General features: G+C 40.2%; 1 protein-coding gene across 3 annotated transcripts in view; it reads right to left on the reverse strand.

Annotated features, from left to right (window-relative positions):
* Positions 1-5,353: 5,353 nt before the first annotated feature.
* Positions 5,354-23,767, reverse strand: part of TBCE (tubulin folding cofactor E) — a 70,790-nt gene continuing 52,376 nt past the window's right edge. For all 3 annotated transcript variants that reach the window (XM_075862527.1, XM_075862526.1, XM_075862528.1), the window contains 6 exons: positions 21,957-22,109; positions 18,862-19,015; positions 17,542-17,610; positions 8,404-8,463; positions 6,720-6,811; positions 5,354-5,649 (listed from right to left, as the gene is read on the reverse strand). In XM_075862527.1, coding sequence (XP_075718642.1) covers positions 5,557-5,649; positions 6,720-6,811; positions 8,404-8,463; positions 17,542-17,610; positions 18,862-19,015; positions 21,957-22,109 — 621 coding nt within the window. In that variant the 3' untranslated portion in view covers positions 5,354-5,556. The remainder of the gene's footprint in view (positions 5,650-6,719; positions 6,812-8,403; positions 8,464-17,541; positions 17,611-18,861; positions 19,016-21,956; positions 22,110-23,767) is intronic.

The raw sequence follows: 23,767 nt of genomic DNA on the forward strand, positions 1-23,767 counted from the left end.
TATCTTCAACATTGTTTTTTTTTTTTTAAAACGACACTTAACCCAAAATGCCAAAAACCAAAATGCTGTGTGACCTTATAATAATTTCTGACTCCCAGAAAACATCTGCCAATGGCATTTTTACCCCTCAAAAAGCCATGTACATGTGCCACCTTACTATACCTCTGTGGACTTATGTATTATTCACAAGAAGCAATGGCTCTAGAATACCTCTTTAATATGGCATGCAATTGAATATGTCACAATTTTTTTCTCCCGGATTCATAATGAAATATATATATTCCTGTGGGCATGTATTACAGATATATACAACCCAGATCTGTAATCTAACTACGTTCATAAACCTTGTATTTGGATATTGATCTTTGATGGACTGCACAATGTGAGGTTATACATTAGATTATATTCTATTAAAAATTGTTGGGGAGCAGTTCCCCGATGGCAGCGCGAGGCATGTTGGGGTATGCTTTTAGATGGCTACAGGTCAGTGATGAAAATATTTGAGTTTATTTGGGTGTCTAAAGAAGAGTGAGGTGTTAATCCAGGATTTGAGGATGCCTCTTAATAGAGTGGGGGTCTACATATAAACCCTGTGTGTGGTCTGATCCTGTAGTCATCTTCTATGCAAAGTAACGTCATTACATTTTTTAAAATTAAACACGGTTTGAAAAAAAAAAAATACCCACGTAGCCTTTAAAGGAACAGTGTCATCACAAATTATTTTTTTATATGTTAAAGATGTTAGTGCTTTATTAAAAACGTTTATATTCATTTGTGTGTTTGTGTTTTACTTTTTCTTATTTTTACACTTTTTCTTCCCTATGGGGGCTGCCATTTTTTGTTCCATTTCTGTATGTGTCGATTAACGACACATACAGACATGGAATACGGCAGCCACAGTCCCATAGGGACTGCGAACGGCTCCCGTCCCATTGACTTCAGTGTACGGCGTCTGTGTGGGAACTGCGCATGCGCCGCTCCCACACAGTCCAATTCGAAATTGGCGCCGTCCGGCGCCATTTTCCTGTGGACCGGAAGTCGCGGCCGGACAGTAATATTACTACTTCCGGTCGCGGCTTCCGGATTTGTGCACTTGGACCAGCGGCAGCAAACGGAGCGGACGGGCCGGAGGGAGCCGCGGCGGCAGGAGCAGGTAAGAGATTTCAATGTATGTTCGTGTTTGTGTGTGTTTACTACTGTATGTAAACCTACTACACTGTGTGTTAGCTCAAAAAATGGCAACACACAGTGTAGGAGGTTACACCGTTCAAACCCCTCGTTTATCCCGGCACTAGCCAGGATAAAGGAGGGGGGGATGCTGAGAGCTCACTAGAGCGAGGGCTTTTTACCCAATTTTGCAAAGCTGCAATTTTGGGAATAGCTCCATCTAGTGACCAAAAATGGGTAGTATTATAAATTAGAATTAATTTATAATATTTCCTGACTCGTGAAAAAAATAAAAAAAATTTGAACAATGTTTAATCACCCACACACTAAATGTTTAATTTAAAAAAAAACAACATGTTTTTCTGGCAACACATTGCCTTTAAGAGTGTTAGGGGAGAGCCTTTATGTGGCTGCAGGATGGCAGTGTGACTACCAACAATGTTGGCCTATGACTTTTGAAGCCAATGGGGCATGAAGATGCCTATCTGGTATGTTGAAGTGCACATCTGGGACTGAAGAATGTTGGAATAGGTGACACTGGATGCCTCCGATTGTGTTCCATAAATCTACCTAGAATATCAGGGTGTGCTCCATGTTGCTGTTCTAGTGAAGACCAGGCACTCTGCACCTGCAAAACTGAACGCACCTATCGAAGACGGCAACATAATAGTAACAAATTTTTCTGTCGGACTATATGAGGGCTGAATTTTTTTTAATAGCACCATTTTGGGTACATGTAATGTATTGAATAACTTTTAGTAATTTCTTTTGGGGGATAGAAAAAAACAAACTTTTTTTGGCATTTATTTTCACACCATTCACATATAAATGAAATGTTCACTGTATTCTGCTTGTTGTTAAAGGGAACCTGTCACCAGTATTTCACTTATTAAACCAGCAATACCTGGTGGTAATGGGTGAAAAATCATTTCTATAGAACCTATAATTGTCTTCTTAGTCAGCTCTGTAGCTTTAGTATTCAGCTTTTTAGTGTACCCGTGCTATATGCTAATGAGCATAAAAGAGTCAAATCTTTGTTTGAAAAGAATCATATCTCTATTCATCGAGTCTTCCCGAGTTAATCCCGCCTCCTTACTTTTGATTGACAGCTCCTCGCCTTCTCCCAGCATCCCGCGCTTGTGCATTGATGTCCTCTTCTGGGGTGTGTGCACAAAGGGACACCGGATTATTACGATAAAAGGCGCAAAATGTTTGCAGACCGTTATTTACAGTCGGAGGAGTTTAGGAGAGGGGATAACGGCAATGAACTTTTGATAGCAGCAGCCAGCAAGGGGTGAGTAGAGGTCAATAGGTGAAATGCTGGTGACCGGTTCCCTTTAAGATTATGGTGGTACCCAATATATATATATATATATATATACACATACACACACACACACACACACAACCGTTCAAAAGTTTGGGGCCACCCAGACAATTCTGTGTTTTCCATGAAAACTCACACTTATATTTATCAAATGAGTTGCAAAATGACTAGAAAATATAGTCAAGACATTGACAAGGTTAGAAATAATTATTTTTATTTGAAATAATAATTTTCTCCTTCAAACTTTGCTTTCGTCAAAGAATGCTCCATTTGCAGCAATTACAGCATTGCAGACCTTTGGCATTCTAGCTGTTAATTTGCTGAGGTAAATCGGGATAAATTTCACCCCATGCTTCCAGAAGCCCCTCCCACAAATTGGATTGGCTTGATGGGCACTTCTTGCGTACCATACGGTCAAGCTGCTCCCACAACAGCTCTATGGGGTTGAGATCTGGTGATTGCGCTGGCCACTCCATTACAGATAGAATACCAGCTGCCTGCTTCTTCCCTAAATAGTTCTTGCATAATTTGGAGGTGTGCTTTGGGTCATTGTCCTGTTGTAGGATGAAATTGGCCCCAATCAAGCGCTGTCCACAGGGTATGGCATGGCGTTGCAAAATGGAGTGATAGCCTTCCTTATTCAAAATCCCTTTTACCTTGTACAAATCTCCCACCTTACCAGCACCATCCCCAGACCATCACATTACCTCCACCATGCTTGACAGATGGCGTCAGGTACTCTTCCAGCATCTTTTCATTTGGGGCTGTATGGCGCTATCTACAGAGGGGGCTGTATGGCGCCATCTACAGAGGGGGCTGTATGGCGCTATCTACAGAGGGGGCTGTATGGCGCTATCTACAGGGGGGGCTGTATGGCGTTATCTACAGGGGGGGCTGTATGGCATTATCTACAGGGGGGGCTGTAAAAAAAGGCACTATCTACAAGGGGTGGGGATTGTGTGACACCCAGGGGAGGGGGGGGGGGTCCTGTCAAAAGTTTGCTATGGGGCCCAGTCTTTCCTAGTTACGCCCCTGACTCTAATGTACTTGTCTTGTTGCTCAGTTGTGCAGCGGGGCCTCCCACTTCTTTCTAATCTGGTTAGAGCCTGTGTGTGCTGTCCTTTGAAAGGAGTAGTACACACCGTTGTAGGAAATCTTCAGTTTCTTGGCAATTTCTCGCATGGAATAGCCTTCATTTCTAAGAACAAGAATAGACTGTCGAGTTTCACATGAAAGCTCTCTTTTTCTAGCCATTTTGAGAGTTTAATCGAACCCACAAATGTAATGCTCCAGATTCTCAACTAGCTCAAAGGAAGGTCAGTTTTATAGCTCCTCTAAACAGCAAAACTGTTTACAGTGGTGCTAACATAATTGCACAAGGGTTTTCAAGTGTTTTCTAATCATCCATTAGACTTCTAACACAGTTAGAAAACACAATGTACCATTAGAACACTGGAGTGATGGTTGCTGGAAATGGGCCTCTATACACCTATGTAGATATTGCATTAAAAACCAGACGTTTGCAGCTAGAATAGTCATTCAGCACATTAACAATGTATAGAGTGTATTTCTGATTAATTTAATGTTATGTTCATTGAAAAAAAACCTGTGCTTTTCTTTCAAAAATAAGGAAATTTGTAAGTGACCCTAAACTTTTGAACGGTAGTGTGTGTATATTATATATATATATTGTATACACACAATGTTTTTTGTGTTGCCGCATTCCAAGAGCCATTACAATTTTGGGGTACATAGGACTTTTTAGTAGCTTTGATTTTTGTTGGAAGGATGATAAAAAAAATACCTAAAAAAAAACCCAGAAAATCTGGTATTTTTTTTTTTCATATAGCAGTCACTATGTGGGAGAAATAATATGTTCATTTTGTAGTATGGCTCCTTACGTTTAGCAATACCATTTATGCCTAATTTTGTAGAAGTGGTGGGACCCGCATCTATCTGACATTTATGACATATCCTGTGAATATTCTCAGCAAAAGCATGGTTGAACAGCAGCACATGTCTCCCAAATTTCAATCAATATATTCTTTTATTGGTCAAACATCCAGTAAAAAATGGCAACGTTTCGACCCGTGACAAGTGGAGGGTCTTTTTCTTGTCACGGGTTGAAACATTGTCATTTTTTACTGGATGTTTGACAAATAAAAGAATATATTGATTGAAATTTGGGAGACGTGTGCTGTTCCATGCTTTTGCTGAGGATTACATTATACCAGACCGGGTTTGTCTGATTTTACAGCGTGTTACCGCTCCTGATATCGGGATATGTGTGGCTTCAAATACTTAATTTTTTGGATTATATCCTGTGGATATTTCATAAATTTCCCTCATGGGAAAATCCCTTTAACCTCTAACTCATCCCAGGCCTCTAGACATGCGTTATAGCACATGTAGAAAGTTGGCAAAGTTCATATAATAGGGGGAGGTATTTTGTGGTCTTTGGCATGGGCCAAATTTGAGCACAATGGGAGCTGTATAAATCCATTTGCACAGTCAGGCAGACAGCTAAAATGTTATCATTTAACTATGGCTATGTGACGAGAAGCAGAGGATTTAGTATGTGAAGAACCTAGCTATGATCTCTATAAAGACATATTATAAAATGAATAAACACAGAACTTTGGACCTAAAAACAAAATAATATTTAAATTTGGAGTCACAGTTTAATACTTTACACTAAATTCAATCAGAAATGTCTGCAATAAATCTGCCGTGTCTGAACATACCCTTGCAGAAACTAAATTACCCCCCAATTAACCACCTACACAAAACTCATGGAATGCTAAATACTAATGAAGTACGGATAAATGAAAGTACTGCAAACATATAATACCACAAGTATTTTATGGCATACATGGCAGTTTATTTTAAAAGACTGAACATCTCGAAAATATTGACACAGGAAAATAATTTACATTGCAGCTTATATACGAAGATCACTGGATGAAATCTGCAGGTCGCCAAAGAATAAAAATCTCTTCAGAAAATGTTCTGCAATGCCGTGACTTCCAGTGTTCTTGAGAATCACAAATTCCATCCTCGTTTTACCATCTCACCAAGACACAGTCTCCATTTTCCACAGAGTAAAACTGTAGTGGCTTCAGGTCATTTTCTAGCTGAATTTCTTTGCCTTCCATCTGTTGAGAAAATATTGAAGATGCTTTATCATATGATGTTTTGAGAACAAAAAATACCAATTCATCCCACTCGATTATGATTTTGTATGTCCTTCCACTACTAGAAACGTCTTAAAGAGACAGCATATTGATGAAGTACGCGAGTGGGCAATTATTTACTAGGGGAAATGTGTTTGATAATTCTCCTCTACGGGTGCAACTGAACATACGAGGTCTCGTTACTGGTGACAGGAGCCTGTGGCGCCTCATTTAATTTGTTACGACTAGTGGGACGCACGAAAGCGAATAGTATACAGGAGTTTTTTTTTAAACTTTATGAGGCATCAGAATTCTATATTTGTAACACTGAAAGCTTATGTCAGGGGCTTGTTGACTTTGGACATCAGTTGGTATAAATCTAAAAATAGGGAACACATGCAGGCACTACAAGAAGGAGTTTGGGAGACGGCAAAATCCTTTATAGAAAATCTGTCGGACACTACCAAATCCTATTGAGATAAGGTGTGACGTGGGGCCGGAATGTATATTAGCAGTGTACTCACATACTACTAATACTTTTCGGTCCCCACATAACCCCTCTAACATAAAACATTTGACTTGCATAAGTAAAGGGAAATAACAGCAGTTATTAGATAAAAGGTCTCCTAACAGCTGTATAGGCATACAGCGGCATATGTTTTACGACGCTCTTCAATTGTGCACGCCTGATTTAAGCCACAAAAGCAGTGTGAACCTTCGTGTATGATGGTGAAAATTATGCAGGTGCCCTTTAATCTGGCATCACATAATCCAGGAAATCTGTAATATAATGTGGAATTCCACAAAACCTGAAACACATGACTGAACAGGAATAATTAGGAAGTTGCTCTGATTTAAGGATATATGAGCAGATTGTTTTAACGGTTTATTTTAGGCTTTCTTCGTGAAAGTTCTCTACCCTTACAAGTGAGCTTCCTTGAATGAGTTTTCCATGAATGGTCGATACTCCACATTACATGATAATCTGGCACCCATTGTTTCTGGAGTAAGCTAATTTTACTATATAATACTCATTTGTTAACACTACTTACTTTGGAGCTTTCATATGACAACTTCAGCTCTGAACCAGGCACCTTGAGTAAACGATAAAGTAGGCCCTTTACTTTTTGGACAGTCATAGAATCTTGGGAGAAAAGAGCACATCATAACTTTCCTATTTTCTCATTATTGTCTGTGATAAGCAATCATTTATTTTATGTCATTATCAAATATAATAAAAACTTTTTTTTTTTTACAATAGATTCCCTTTAACCCCTTAAGGATCAAGCCATTTTTGGGTTGTAGGAGGAGTTGTACTGTCTAGTTTGACTATTTAGGAGTACATCTAAATTTAGGGCCTGTTCACATCAGCGTTGGGCTTACGTTCGTGGGATCCGTTAAACCTTTTAGTCGGAGGAACCCATGAATGGAAACCACAGCTTCCATTTGCATTACAATTGATTTCAATGGTAATGCTTCCGTTGCGAATGGTCTCCGTTTGTCTTTGTTCCGTAAGGTTTCTTTTGCGGAAACCAGTGGCGTAGACTACGCTACGGTCTCCGCTAAAAAAACAAAAACCTTACGAAACGGAAACAAAACGGAAACCAATTGCAATGGAAGCATTACCATTGAAATCAATGGTAATGCAAACAGAAGCTATGGTTTCCGTTTAGCTTTCTGTTAATCGGCTCCTCCGACGGAAAGGTCTAACGGAACCCATGAACAGAATCCCAACGCTGATGTGAACACAGCCTTAGCGTTTGACGTCTAGTTTTCAAAAAAGAGGTCTGATACACTATTTTGCTTACTATATCATCATCAATAATTGTAAGCATAAACTAGGAGTGGATCAAAAATGCGAAAGAGGTGCAAATTTTTCCACTCTTCTTTAAGTTTGTGTTTTACTACTGGCTTTGGCTTAGAAGTAAAATACAAAAATCTTACATTATATATATATATATATATATATATATATATAGCGCTAAAATCAGGGGTACCACCGTGAAAAAAGCCCAAAGTGTTCAAATTAAATAATAAGGAACGCATAAATCATCAACTGGTTCAATTGTGAATCCTCGAGAATGAAAATACTCATATAAGTTATACCGGGCTACAGTGTGTTATATTAGTGCAGCAGCAGGTCATTCCCATAGCGCTGGAGCATTAGAGCACTCCCTGAGCATACCAGAGCCAGGACCCAATAATGAAGTCATCTGCACAAATACCCATTCTATTCTGACCCTATGAGTTTCCATGTGTTAATTTCATCTGATGACCGGCGCTATGGGAATGACCTGCTGCTGCACTAATATAACACACTGTAGCCCGGTATAACTTATATGAGTATTTTCATTCTTGAGAGTTCACAATTGAACCAGTTGATGAGTTACTCGTTCCTTATTATTTAATTTGAACACTTTGGGCTTTTTTCACGGTGGCGATTGTACCCCTGATTTTAGAGAGATATATATATATAAATAAAGATTTAGTATTTTACTTCTTGGTCAAATTCAGTGAATTGTCTTTTCTACTCTATTGTGGAAGCACAAAAAAAATAAAATTATTTAAAACACAGTGAACATGGTTTTGGCTTACCAATGCAAAATACTGACCAAACTGCTGCAGTGTGAAAGTAGCCTTAGTATAATGACTGCTACAGGGGAAATGTGTGGCCGAAAAAGAAAAGTCGAGAGAAAAAAAATGCCTTAATGAAGTATGCACACATTTTCTACTTACCTGGTAGTTTCTTTTTTATTGGCTTTTTATCTGGTTCATCAGGGCACAGAATAGTTAAGCCTATAAAAAGGAAACAAAACAACATGTGACTATTATAGGATTAAAAAGGTTATTCATGGCCTTTGAAAAAACCCAGAAAAGTACCTATATATGTCTGAATGGTCACCAGATGATGGCTACATAGCTAAGAAGTAATTATTTTTTATTTTCATTATGTATCCCAGCTATGTGCAGCACTTTTTTCAGTTTTCCAGAACTTGCTGTGGGCGGGATTACGATGTAAAGGACTACAGTTTCCATGATTTCTCTCCCCTTGTACAGACAATGCCTGTACCTACAGCTGCCTGCATGTCTCTCTACTACAAGGTGTAAGGTAATTCTGTAATAACTCACTGTCTGCAACTGAGACATAGTTCTGCTGCCAGTTTTGCACTGCTGCCCAGCATGTGAAACACGATCCCTCCAGAGACAGAAAGGGAGGGGGGAGAGCAGGGTGCTGTGAAAAAAAAGTCCATTTGACTGCATGCGAGGCTGTCTTACAGGGGCATTCCAGCTACAGACAGTACATTACTAAGTAAATAATCTTACTGCAGTTAAACAATTTGCAAACAATTTTTAAAGACCAGAAAACCCCTGGAAATTTAGTGGATTATAAAACAGCAACAGCTAAATTGATCAAGACCTGCAAACATACCTACTAAAACATACAGTCAACCTTAGGCGGACCTTAAATCACCTCATATACAGTTAGGTCCAGAATTATTTGGACAGTGACACAATCTTCGTGATTTGGGCTCTGCATGTCACCACATTGGATTTCAAATGAATCAACTGAGATGCAATTGAAGTGTAGACTTTCAGGTTTAGTTCAAGAGGTTGAACAAAAATCTCCCGTGAAACGTTCAGGAATTGCAATCATTTTTCTACACAGCCTCCTCATTTCAGGGGCTCAAAAGTAATTGGACAAATTAACATTACCATAAATAATTGTTTTTTTCTTTTTAATACTTTGTAGAGAATCCTTTGCAGGCAATGACTGCCTGAAGTCTGGTACCCATGGACATCAACAAATGCTGGGTTTCCTCCTTTGTGATGCTTTGCCAGGTCTTTACTAAAGCGGTCTTCGGTTGTTGCTTGTTTGTGGGTCTTTCTGCCTTAAGTTTTGTCTTAAGCAAGTGAAATGCATGCTCGATCGGATTGAAGTCTGGTGATCGACTTGGCCATTGCAGAATATTCCACTTCTTTAACTTAAAAAAACTCCTGGGTTGCTTTCGTAGTATGTTTTGGGTCATTGTCCATCTGTACTGTGAAGAGACGTCCAATCACCTTGCTGCATTTGGTTGAATCGGAGCAGAAAGTATATCCCTGAACACTTCAGAATTCATCCGGCTGCTTCTGTCTTCAGTCACATCATCAATAAATACTAGTTACCCAGTGCCTTTGGCAGCCATGCATGCCCATGCCATCATGCTGCCTCCACCATGTTTTACAGAGGATGTGGTGTGCTTTGGAACATGAGCCGCTCCAAGCCTTCTCCATACTTTCTTCCTCCCATTATTCTGGTACAGGTTGATCTTCGTTTTCATGTGTCCAAAGAATGCTGTTCCAGAACTGGGCTGGATTCTTTACATGTTGTTTAGCAAAGTCTAATTTGGCCTTTCTATTTTTGAGGCGGATTAATGGTTTGCACCTTGTGGTGAACCCTCTGTATTTGCTCTCATGATGTCTTCGCTTTATGGTAGACTTAGATACTGATACACCTACTTCCAGGAGAGAGTTCTTCACTTGGGTAGATGTTGTGATGTGGTTTTTATTCACAATGGAAAGGATTCTGCGATCATCCACCATGTTGTCTTCCATGGACGTCCAGGCCTTTTGAAGTTCACGAGATCACCAATGCATTTTTTTTTTCAAGAATGTACGAAACTGTTGATTTGGCCACTCTTAATATTTGTGCTCTCTCTCGGATGGATTTAATTTTTTTCAGCCTAACGATGGTCTGTTTCACCTGCATGGAGAGCTCCTTTGACCTCATGTTGTGGGTTCACAGCAACAGCTTGCAAATGCCGCACCTGGAACCAACTCCAGACCTTTTACCTCTTAATTGATTATGGATTAACGAGGGAATAGCCCATTAAATAGCTTCTGAGATAATTGTCAAATTACCTTTGGTCCCTTGAAAAAGAGGCAGCTACATATTAAAGAGCTGTAATTCCTAAGCCCCTTCATCAAATTAGGATGTGAATACCCTTAAAAGCTGAGAGTCTGCACTTTAAGCCCATATTGATTATATAACTGTATATTCAATATGTTTTGGTAAACAGCTAAAATGCCAGAACATGTGTCACTGTCCAAATAATTCTGGACCTAACTGTATAAACACTGCATTAGTAGTATTCAGGGGTGGCACGAGAGCAGGACTCATCTCTGTCTAAGTGTCATAGTGTCAAAGTGTCCTGGCAGTTATACATGACACATCTAAAAATCCATCTCTCTTCTCTTCATACAGGTACATAATTCATTCCAATCCTGCCATTAACTATCTCTCTGCTGAACCTGCATTTCAAAACGCTGAAAGTTTTATTTTATGGTACATAACTCTGCTTTCCTGTCTTCCTATATTGTCTAACGTCATCTCTAACTTTTGTCAAAGTGTTTGATCGTAGTGAAGTTTTATGATCCCTCCAGACCAGCTACTTTGTTTGTTTATCTCTGCATAGCTTTCTCACCTCATGTATCTGGTTTATTTGATTAATAGCTGAACGAGCTTAATTAGGCCTGATCTGAGCATCTACTCTATAAATTTAGATGTAGCATATGGGGAAGGCACTTACTGCAGGGGTGGCACAAGAGCAGAAGTGATCTCTGTCTAAGTGTCATATTGTCAAAGTGTCCTGTGAGTTATGTCATATTGTCAGTATCCTGGCAGTTATATATGGCAGTTAGACAGGGTAAGTGACAGGTAAGCTGCATTGACAAAACAAACTTGAATGCATTCCAATTATTACATTTAACCCCTTCTCGACATTTGACGTATCCATACGCCAAAGTCGGGTAGGGGAAGTATGGAACGGGCTCATGGAGTGAACCCGCTCCATACGATGCGGGTGTTGGCTGTAAGTTACAGCAGACACTTCAGGGTAACGAGTGAGATCACGCTCAAGCGCGATCCCGGTCGTTTAACTCGTTAAATGGCGCGGTCAATAGCGACCGCGGCATTTAAATCGTTAGAAAGAGGGGGCGACCCCCTCTAACAGCACATGGCGACCCCTGCAATGCAATTGCGGGGTGACGATGGTTGCTATGGCTGCCTGGGGGGCTAATGAAGGCTCTGAGGTCCGCCATCTTTGTGCTCCTATTTAGCGTTGCCTCCGGCAGGGCTTTATAGATGCCTGTCAGAATCACTATATACTGCAATACATTAGTATTGAAGTATATAGTGAAAGTGATCAATAAAAAAAGTAAAAATTTGTAAAATAAAAAGGTTTAACCCGCACGGTGTACGCCGTAAAAAATAAAATAAAAATGTAAACGGCAGAATCTCTATTTTTTGGTCACTTCCCCTCCCACAAAAAATGAAATAAAAAAAGTGATCAAAACGTCCCATGTACCCCAAAATGGTATCGTTAAAAATTACAGCTTATCCCGCAAAAAATAAGCCCTCCTACCACTTAATCGACGAAAAAATTAAAAAATTATGGCTCTCAGAATTTGGCGACACAAAATAAATTCTTTTTTACACTTAGGTTTTTACTTGTAAAAGTAGTAAAATATAGAAAAAAACTATATATATTTGGTATCGCTGTAATCGTATTGACCCACAGAATAAAGTTAACATGTTGTTTTAATTGCAGAGTGAATTCCGTGAAAACGAAGCGCAAAAAACAATGGAGGAGTCGGTTTTTTTTTCGTTTTCTATCCAACAAATAATTTTTTTCCTGTTTCTTAGTACATTATATGGCACAATAAATGATGCTACGAAAAACTACTACAACTCTTCCCGCAAAAATCAAGCCCTCATAGGACTATATCGACTGAAAAATAAACAAGTTATGGCTTTTGGAAGGTGGGGAGGAAAAAACGAAGATGAAAATCTGAAAAATGGCTGCGGCGAGAAGGGGGTTAATATTTTACCTGTTTTCAAATAAAATACAAACAAACATGTTCACTACCGCCCATTTAGGCCTTGAGAAAAATCAGTCCACATCAGTCCCTCTCTCCTTCCCTCGCCCATGTACAGCTCCCATGCACTATTCACTTTCCTGAATCACCTTAACCCATCTCATCCCAATGCTCAACAGGAAAATCACTCTCATAAATCACTGAACCATCTGCTGTCTCTCTCCATTCTCCTGCTACTAGCTGCAGGGACATCTCTCCCAACCCTGGTCCTCCCTTTTCTTCTGCCAAGCTCAACCACTTACCTGCTACACATAGAAACCTTGCTAATCTTACCATTCCTTGTACGTCTTCTCCTGTCTCTTAACTGTGCTCTCTGGAATTCTCGGTCCGTGTGCAATAAACTCACCTTTATTCATGGCTTATTCCTTTCTAACTCTCTCAACCTTCTGGATCTTACAGAAACATGGCTACACCTGTCTGACGCTGCTTCCCCTGCTGCTCTATCTTATGGTGGTCTCCAGTTCTCTCATGCCCCCAGACCTGAGAACAGGCAGGGTGGAGGAGTAGGTATACTTCTTTCTCCACACTACACTTTTCAGGTCATTCCCCCGGTCCCCCAACTCACATTTCCCTCTTTTGAAGTCCACACCCTCAGACTCTTTCACCCTTTTTCCCTCCGAGTGGCAGTTGTCTACCGCCCCCCGGACTCATCCCGCCAATTCCTGGATCATTTTGCTGCCTGGCTTCCACAATTTCTATTCTCTGAAACACCCACTCTCATCATGGGTGACTTCAACAACCCCATTAATAACCCAACTTCCCGATCTGCCTCCCAGTTTCTATCTTTAACCTCCTGCCTAGGTCTGTCACAACTTACTAACTCTCCTACACATGAAGACGGGAATTCGCTTGACCTTGTCTTCTTCCGTCTCTGCTCAGTTTATGACTAACACTCCTCTCCCACTCTCTGGCCACAACCTTCTCTCCTTTACTATCAAAAATTATCTGCCTCCTCAGGTCACGCCTACCTGTCAGACATACAGAAATCTACATGCCATCAACACTCGGCAATTGATAGACAGTCTACAGTCCTCATTGTCCCCTCTCTCTTCACTCTCCTGTCCCAATCTGGCTGCCAAACTCTACAATAACACTCTCAAAAATGCATTGGATGAAGCAGCCCCTCCTACACTCTGTACCACCAGACAACAACCCTGGCACACGCCTCATTTGGCTGCGGACTTCTTCCATTACAAATTTATGCTCAAAACTTACAACTGTGCCCTTGACCATGCCAAACAAGTCTATTTCACCTCTCTCCTCTACACACTATCTAATAATCCAAAACGCCTCTTTGATACTTTTCACTCCCTCCTTAGTCGTAAAGTGGACACCAATCACAGATCTCAGTGCTGAAGACCTGGCCACTTATTTTAAAGTTAAAACTGACAACATCCGGCATTATATCTCCTATTCCCCTAGTATCATCAATCCCTTTCCCTCCCGCACTCACTCTTCTTCACTTTCAGCATTTGACCCAATAACAGAAGAAGTCTCTAGGCTCCTCTCTTCTTCTCGTCCTACTACCTGCCCTAATGATCCTATTCCCTCACACCTCGTCCAGTCCCTCTCCCCAGCTGTCACTAGTCATTTGACTAAAATACTTAACCTCTCTCTTTCTTCTGGTATCTTTCCTTCCTCTTTTAAACATGCCATTATAAACCCATTACTGACAAAAACAACCCTTGACCCATCCAGCACGACTAACTACCGACCAGTCTCTAATCTACCCTTCATCTCCAAACTCCTGGAACGCTTAGTCTACTCTCGCCTTATTCGCTATCTCGCTGCTAACTCCATTCTTGACCCCTTACAATCCGGTTTCCGCACTCTACACTCCACAGAAACTGCCCTTACTAAAGTTTCAAACGATCTCTTGGCAGCTAAATCGGACGGTAAATACTCTTTCCCGATTCTTCTGGATCTCTCTGCAGCCTTTGACACTGTAGACCACCAACTCCTACTTAACATGTTCCACTCTATTGGCCTCAAGGACACAGCGCTCTCTTGGTTTTCCTACTATCTCTCTGACCGCTCGTTCAGTGTGTCATTTGCTGGTTCTACTTCTTCTCCTCTTCCACTTGCTATCGGGATCAGTCCTAGGTCCGCTCCTCTTTTCTCTCTACATAGCCCCTATTGGACAAACCATCAGCAGATTTGGCTTCCAGGATCATCTCTACGCTGATGACACCAAATTATATGACTGTTGCGATATCACCCCTGCTCTAATACAAAACACCAGTGATTGTCTGTCCGCTGTCTCTAACATCATGTCCTCTCCCTATCTGAAACTGAATCTTTCTAAAACTGAGCTCCCTGTGTTCCCACCATCTACTAACCTCCCTAAACCTGATGTCTCCATCTGTGTGTGTGGCCCTGTCATAACTCCTAAGCAGCACGCCCGCTGTCTCGGGGATAGTTTTCACTCAGATCTTTCCTTTACTCCTCACATTCAATCACTTTCACGCTCCTGCCATTTTCACCTCAAAAACATCTCCAGAATCCGCCCTTTTCTTACTGTGGAAACAGCCAAAACTCTCATTGTTGCTCTGATTCACTCTCGTCTTGACTACTGTAACTCATTACTAGTCGGTCTTCCCCTCACTCAAACTTTCCCCTCTCGAATCTATCCTTAATTCAGCAGCCAGGCTGATCTTTCGGACCAACCACTACACAAACGCCTCTACCCTGTGCCTACACTGCACTGGTTGCCCATCCCCTTCAGAATTAAATTCAAACTTATTACTCTCACCCACAAAGCTCTCCACAGTGCTGCACCTCCTTACATCTCCTCCATCATCTGTCTACCACCCTACTCACGCTCTACCATCTGCCAAGGGCCTTAGACTAAAATTGGCCATAATCCGAACCTCCCACTCCCGTCTCCAAGATTTTTCTCGTGCTGCACCAGTCCTCTGGAATGTGCTACCCCAGACAATCAGATTAATTCCCAATATTCACAGTTTTAAACGTGCCCTGAAAACACATCTATTTAGACCGGCCTATAACCTTCCCTAATCTGACTCATTTCCATGGCCCTCCTTTTACATTAGTCGTCAGAATAAGATTCCCTCACACTCCTTGAACTTCATGTCCGTCATACACGGATACTGGCTGGTGACCGGCTCATGCAGCTTTATGTGTACCACCCCATGCGTATAAAAATGGCTGGACTATTGTACTGAATGAACAAGTACTTTTACATTTTGTGTCTCCCTAATTTCCTTAGATTGTAAGCTCTTGCGAGCAGGGCTCCCACTCCTCTGGTTTGAATTGTAAATTAACTTAGTCACTCTGTAATGTCTGATAAGGTCTGTTCATGTTCCCTCTAAACTGTAAAATGCTGCGTAATATGTTTGCGCTATATAAAGATATTATTATTCAGGTACACCTATCTTGTAGCGGGGGGGGGGGGGGGGTTAGACCCTCTTTATTCTTCAGAAGGTTCTTAGTAAATTCTCATACTATCTGCCCAAATGTATTACTCTTTTTTTTTTTTTTTTTTAAATAAAAAGGTTATATAGAAAGATTTGGGATTCATCAGACCAGGCAGTGTTTATATGAATAAAAACCACAAAAAAGGCCATACTTACTAGGTAGGTGGGTGGGTGAAAACCCGTTCCCATTAGGACGCAGACGGGTCAAAGAATACTGCAGAAGGAGTGTGCATTAAATAGTGATAGCCCCTCCCACTAGTCTTGAGGGGAGTGGCGAACTAAGTGCTCAAAGGTGTGCGATAAATGAGTGTCAGTGTAGTGCTAGGGTGTGAATGGATGGTAAAAAATAAATATGTATGTATGAAAGTGTCAGAACTGTGTAATGTAATAAAAATAAATAAATAAATGTGATGAATAGGGGTCAGTGCTGTGAATAGTACATGGGGTGTCAGTACTATGTGTAATACGTGGAGGGATTATGTGCTGGTCGTCAGGCATGGCGTATCTTGCCGAATAACAGCCTATTTGTAACGCCGCTAGTGTTAGCTAAAGCGGGCTGCTCTGCATTCCAAACCAAACGCCAGCACATCATACCCTCCCAGCATATAAGACCCGGCTGTTTATATGAATAATGGAGATGAACTTTGTTGTTTCAAAATTATCTAACAAAGTGGTAATCTTATACCCCATCTGTACTAAAAAGAGTTATATGAATGCTGAGAGGACATTGGGCATGCAACGGTTGCTCTCAACTGTATCTGCTGGAGTGAAGCGCGCTTGGTAGCCAAACCCAATCTCCTATGCCCTCTGTCATTTACAAGAAACACACTGGATGATTGTTTCTCTGCAGTTCAGCGGATATATTCTTACAACTGTTTTTGAAGCCTTCAAGTTTTAAGGTTTCTCAATGCACAAACTAACATGCCACATTCAAAGTCAATGGAGTTGAGTATTTTGCCCAAACTGCCATGGATTTTGACTAATCTGTTATACCATGAGAGGTGATTAATGACAAATAATTCAGTAAATTATATGGTGGATGGACTATGTATAGCAATTTCACTATCTTACTATAAGAATCTGGGTTCTATACATTTAAAACGGCAAGATATTGCTAAAGTTGCAGGTAGCAGTCCATAGACATTACATAATTGTCACTAGGATAAACTAATTAAAGGCCTTATCCACACGTCTGTGTCCATTTGAATTCACAAATAACAGACCATTTTTCATGCATATAAATGTGTGGTTTTGGTATTTCCTCCACTTTTCTCCTCTGCAAGCACTTTCTGGTTTCACCAGAATAGGAGATGTTGTGAGATTCTCTTAAACACACACTCCGTAAAAAAAAACAAAAAAAAAAAACACGATAAGAAAACCGAATGTGTTACTAGTCCAATTGAATTGCCGTGGTTAAAACGGATAGCACAATGACAAGAAACATGTTCGTGTGAATGATAAAAAAAAAACAACAATGCCATACTATTATCATGTAAAAAAAATGTCTGTGTAAACTTACTAAGCAGTTGATTTTTCAAGGCAAAAGGCTGTGGTTGCTTAATTTCTGCATCATCGGGTGCCCCATATTCTAAAACGGAAAAAAAAAAAGCTAAATTTTTGAAGAGAACAGGATTATTCATGCAGATTTAGGACATTTCAAGCTCAGTTTTCATCGAAAGCACCCACAGAAATATTTAAATGGTGATAACCGATAGTGTCCAAATAAAAAGTGTAAACAACACCGTGTCATGCACTGTACAGATTAATCGCATAAAGAAAAAAAAATAGTTTGAACGGTAGTGTAGCCTGACATGAGAGTGAAAATGGTCATGCTCTGGTGCAGTCAATCTTGCATATTTGAATAAATAATAAAAAAATAAAAAATCAGACTAAACATGTGCTAGAATTACATAGAAAGCCGTTCGTGTGACAGTGAGCGGAAACACAAAGATATATTAAAAAGAGCACCACCGAAGTGCTTATAGACTCCCCAGATACCGCAATGGCAAAAAGGTAGATTTCCATGCTTAAAGGGGTTTTCCCATCAGGGACATTTATGGCATGTCCACAGGATATGCCATAAATGCAGATACGAGTCCCACCACTGGGTCCCGCCCGTTCTACCCCTCTGTGCTCCGGCTGACTCGTGTGATTCCCGACCACGAGGATGAAAACAGCGCAGCTCGCTGAGCTACGCTGTTTCCGTAACTCCCATAGTAGTGAATGGCAGTTACGGAAACAGTTACGTAGCTGTTGCCGCAGGTCGGAAGCGGTCATTTCAAATAGGTCCCGACCCCCTGGAAGTGGTCATGCGGGCACAACCCCTGTACCCCCATGATCACAGCGCCGTAAATGTATGGCCCTTGACAACAAATAGTAAAAAAATTATATAAAGATAATCGTTACAACCAATATTCCCACTAAGACTTTAGTGAGAGGTGCAGGGACACAAATTATTGACAAGGGGAATAGTAGCACCAAGTGCTCAATTTATTCTTATATTACCAGGAGCAGTAACAAGAGGAACAGCACAATGAAGAGTTTAAAGAAAAGATGCCTCAGAATTGTTATATCATGGGGAACGCAAGTATTTACGAAGAGAACGGTCAATGTAGTTATCTCAGTAAAAGACAGAGGTACATGCTTTTGTCCCGCTTCCACGAGAGTCCTGTGCAACAGCATGTGTATTTAGGTTGTAATGTGCTCAGATACACATAAGCTGTACAAACAACTTCTGTGGTTATTCTAAGCAGCACAGAGGACTGCCCATTAGTTCCCTTTCTATTATTTCTGGAGATATACAGAGTTATACAAAAAAATACAAGAGCGTATTTCTTACTTTCTATAAGTTCACTATACCGAGGATGTTCTATTAGAAACTCCATGGATGGGTTATTGAGGTCACTGTTCTGATTTCCCCCTGCTTTTAGCCAGTCATTCCCAAACATTTTCCTGTAGTCAAGTTCAGCTCCCTTTCTTTCTTGTGGAATAATCTGTCAATACATAGAATAGGAGTTATATACTGGAAATGAAAGAACTCTACTTCAAGATATTACAAGTTGCGATTAGTTTTGTGCATTACCTATCAAGCGGACATCGTTTTTTTCTAGGAATATAATTAGTAGGACACATTACAGTAGTACTACATGTCTACAATTCTATAAATTCATTAATGTAGAGTAACCCCTTCGGGACAAAGCCATTTTTTGATTTTTCATTTTCGTTTTTCACTCCCCGCATTCTGAGAGCTAGAACTTTTTTTATTTTTCAGTCAATAGAGCGGTGTGAGGGCTTATATATTGCGGGGGGAGTTCTAGTTTCTTTTGGTACCATTTATACTTCCATATAATGTACTGGGAAACGGAAAAAAAAATATTTGGAAGTTGGAAAAAACAGATTCCTTAATAGTTTTTTGGCTTTCGTTTTTACGGCTTTCAGAGTGCAGTAAAAAACGACAACTTATCTTTATTCTGTGGCTCAATACGATTATGGTGATACCAAATTTATATAGTTTTTTTAAATATTTTACTACTTTTATTGATCATAAACTTTTTGTTAAAAAAAAATAATGTGTCGTCACATTCTGAGCGCCACAACTTTTTTATTTTTTCACCGATTGAGCCGTGTGAGGGCTTATGTTTTGCTGGACGTAGTACTTTTGTATCACTTTCTATAAAAAAATTTTTTTAGAGCGAAGGTGACCAAAAAAACTGCGATTTTGGAGGTTTACATTTTTTATGGCGTTCACCCTGCGCAATAAATAATGCTATATTGTAATAGTTCAGACTATTACGGATGCAGCGATACCAACTTTGTTTACTTTTTACATTACTTTAGGGGAGAAATGGCAAAAGAGGGTTTTTTTGAACTTTTCATTTTAAATATTTTTTTCACTTTTTTACACACTTTATTAGCCCCCTAGAGGACTTGAACCAGCGATCGTTAGATAGCTGGTACAATATACTGCAATACTAACATATTGCAGTATATAGTCATTTTTACAGGCTTCTGTTAAGCCCTCCACAGGCAGGGCTTAAAGAGGCTCTGTCACCACATTATAAGTGCCCTGTCTCCTATATAAGGAGATCGGCGCTGTAATGTAGGTGACAGTAATGCTTTTTATTTAGAAAAATTATCTATTTTAAACCACTTTATGAGCGATTTTTAGCTTTATGCTAATGAGTTTCTTAATGTCCAAGTGGGCGTGTTTTACTTTAGACCAAGTGGGCGTTGTACAGAGGAGTGTAGGACGCTGACCAATCAGCGTCATGCACTTCTCTCCATTCATTTACACTGCACTAGCGATATAGTTATATCGTTATGTGCAGCTACATACACTAACATTACTGTAGTGTCCTGATAATGAATATACATTACCTCCAGCCTGGACGTCATGTGTATTCAGAATCCTGACACTTCTGAATCTTTTCTGTGAGATACCAGCAAGGCAAGCGTAATCTCGCGAGATTACGATGTAACCGGTCATTTCAAACGAGATTACGCTTGCCTTGCTGGAATCTCACAGAAAAGATTCAGAAGTGTCAGGATTCTGAATAAACATCACGTCCTGGCCGGTAGTGATGTATATTCATTATCAGGAAACTACAGTAATGTTAGTGTTTGTGTATGTGGCTGCACATAGCGATATAGCTATATCGCTAGTGCAGTGTAAATGAATAGAGAGAAATGTATGACGCCGATTGGTCAGCATCATACACGCCTTTGTACAACGCCCACTTGGTCTAAAGTAAAAACACGCCCACTTGGGCATTAAGAAACTCATTGGCATAAAGCTAAAAATCGGTCATAAAGCGGTTTAAAATAGTTTTTCTAAATAAAAAGCATTACTGTCACCTACATTACAGCGCCCATCTCCTTATGTAGGATACAGGGCACTTATAATGTGGTGACAGAGTCTCCTCAACAGAGGCAGAGTGAAGGCAGCCCCGAGGGCCTTCATTAGGCCCCCGGGCTGCCATAACATCCATCGTCACCCCCCGATCTCACTAGGGGGGGGGGGGGTGATGAGCTGTCGGGGGGGGGTTGATGAGCGGTCGGAGGGGGCCATCCCCCTCTTTTCAACGCCTCAGATGCTGCGCTCGCGATTAACCCCTCAAATGCTGCGTTCAAACAGCCAGGAACAGCGCGATCGCTGCTCCCGGGTGTCGGCTGTAAAATACAGCTGACATCCGCAGCATATGGAGTGCGCTCCAAACATCACCCCCCGCTCCCGGACGTAATAGCAAGTCTGGGTGCGCGAAGGGGTTAAACGGAACCTGCCACCTCAAGCATGCAGTCTGACTTGCAGGCAACATATTATATAGCAGAAGGAGCAGAGTAGTTTGATAGATAGTTGTGTGAGAAAAAAAGATTCAGGATAACCTCTAACTTATGGATTTAAATCCCTGTTTACTTTGGCTTGAGTCCAGCGGGCGGTCCTACACAGTGATTGACAGCTATTTCTGTATTCACTCATGTACGGGGAAGTCGGTCAATCAATGGTGGAGACTGCCCAGTGGACTCCTTAGCCTACAGTGAGCAGGGATTTAAATGAATAAATTACAGGTTATCTGAAATCTTTTTGCAAAAAAATTTACTAAATAATATTGCATCTTGCGCTACAAAATGATGCCTGCATATAGGTTCCTTTTAGGTGGGTTCTCTCACCAAAGTATTTTTATTACCGATAGGACATATCTGCAAAGGCTGTAGTCCTGGATACTGGCGAATAGTAGTACACACATCCACATTGTCAACTGAAATGAATAGAAGTGACAGAAAAAGTGGCAAGTGCTGTGACACAACATGCTCTATAATAGCAACCGGAGATAAAACTGACCTGCTCTCGGAATCCGTGAGGTACTTGTAATTGGACCATTACTAATGTTTTGTGACATGTCCTATTGGATAAAGTACCCCATAATGAACACCTACCTCAGTCCTGTTTAATATTTTTAGCCTTGCTATCTTTGCAATTACGAGCTGTCGGATAGTTGCAGGGTTCTTATCAGAGTCCATTAGTGGGATGTTCTGGCAATTCAAAAACTGTAAATTGCTCAGTTTGTTCAACTCATTAATAAAGGACCACTGTAGAAGAAAAAAAAAAAAAGGAGATTATATATATATATATATATATATATATATATATATATATATATATATATATATATAGCGATGCTTGAAAAGGGTCCTAAGGTTAGACAGAAACGTTGCGGTTTGAAATTAGTCACCTTTATTTGCCATACCGGAATGCTGCAGGATTTCTTTCTATATTTGGAATTTATCTTTGGGGGCAGCTTTTTTTCTATTACTATATGTATATATATATATATATATATATATATATATATATATATATATATATACATATACACATACACACACACACACACACACACACACACACACACACACACACACACACACGTTATTTGTAATAGTTAGCTTCTTTTTAATATTCTGTAATATAATAATAATCAACAAACGCACATATGTAAATCTCTGGAATGACAATGTCTAAAGGAAGATTAAATGAGGCTTTAAAATGATATGAAGACAATACTTCTATATGTACCTATGAATCTTTATCCCATCCTTACTGTCTCCCTGCCAGGGATTTTTATAAATTCCTACAAACACGACATGCCTTAAACCATTCCTCGATCGATTCCAAGGCTTTCCCAACGGTCATATTTCAGTTTTTTTCATCAGCTGATCCTAACTTACGTGGTATTTCTTTATTTTATAAGTTATTAATTTAACCCAATACTGCATCTAAGCCTTCCTACATTCTAAATACGAACAAAATTTACAATTCGATATAAATATGGAGGATTGGTGTAGGGCTATTAAGGCAATAAAGTCCATATCTAAAGGTGCTAACCACTGGGAAACAGCATTTAAGATTATACTCCGCTGGTATCTTACAATTGGCCATATAGCTAGACTTAAATCCGTCCTATCCTCATTGTTGTAGAGGGCGTGGATCCATTGGCACATATATGCATGTATGGTGGAAGTGTTCTTTAGTAAATGGATTTTGGCAAGCAGCAGCTGAACTTATTAAGGAGGTTACAGGACTGCTATTCCAGTTACATCCTAAATTGTCGCTCTTTTTTAGGTATCTCAGATTTTCCTTTAACCTTACATACATTGGTCATATTATTCTCGCTGCTAGGTCCATCATCCCTTTACTATTAAAAGAACTTTGTCAAACTGTACAATTCGCCTACAACACAGAAAAACTTCTGACTATATCTAATCACTCCATATCCAGAATGAACTCCAGATGGTCAGTATGTATCGTTTATTACTGTAAGGGTATGTGCACACGACCTCTTTTCAGACGTAATGAAGGTGTTTTACGCCTCGAATTACGCCTTAAAAGACGACTCCAATACGTCGACAAACATCTGCCCATTGCTTGCAATGGGTCTTACGATGTTCTGTGCAGACGAGCTGTCATTTTACGCGTCGCTGTCAAAATACGGCGCGTAAAATGACGGCTCGTCAAAAGAAGTGCAGGACACTACTTGGGACGCTTTTGGAGCAGTTTTCTCATAGACTCTTGAAAACAGCTCCAAAAACGGCCGTAAAAAACGCTGCAAAAAACGTCTGAAAATCAGGAGCGACTTTCCCTTGAAAACAGCTCCGTATTTTCAGACGTATTTTGTTAATCGTGTGAACATATCCTAATAAATATCCCTAGAGTTCTTATAGTTTTCAGCTGCCAGATTTTTGTTATT

The sequence above is a fragment of the Rhinoderma darwinii genome, chromosome 4 (genome assembly GCF_050947455.1).
Source record: "Rhinoderma darwinii isolate aRhiDar2 chromosome 4, aRhiDar2.hap1, whole genome shotgun sequence".
Classification (NCBI taxonomy): domain Eukaryota; kingdom Metazoa; phylum Chordata; class Amphibia; order Anura; family Rhinodermatidae; genus Rhinoderma; species Rhinoderma darwinii.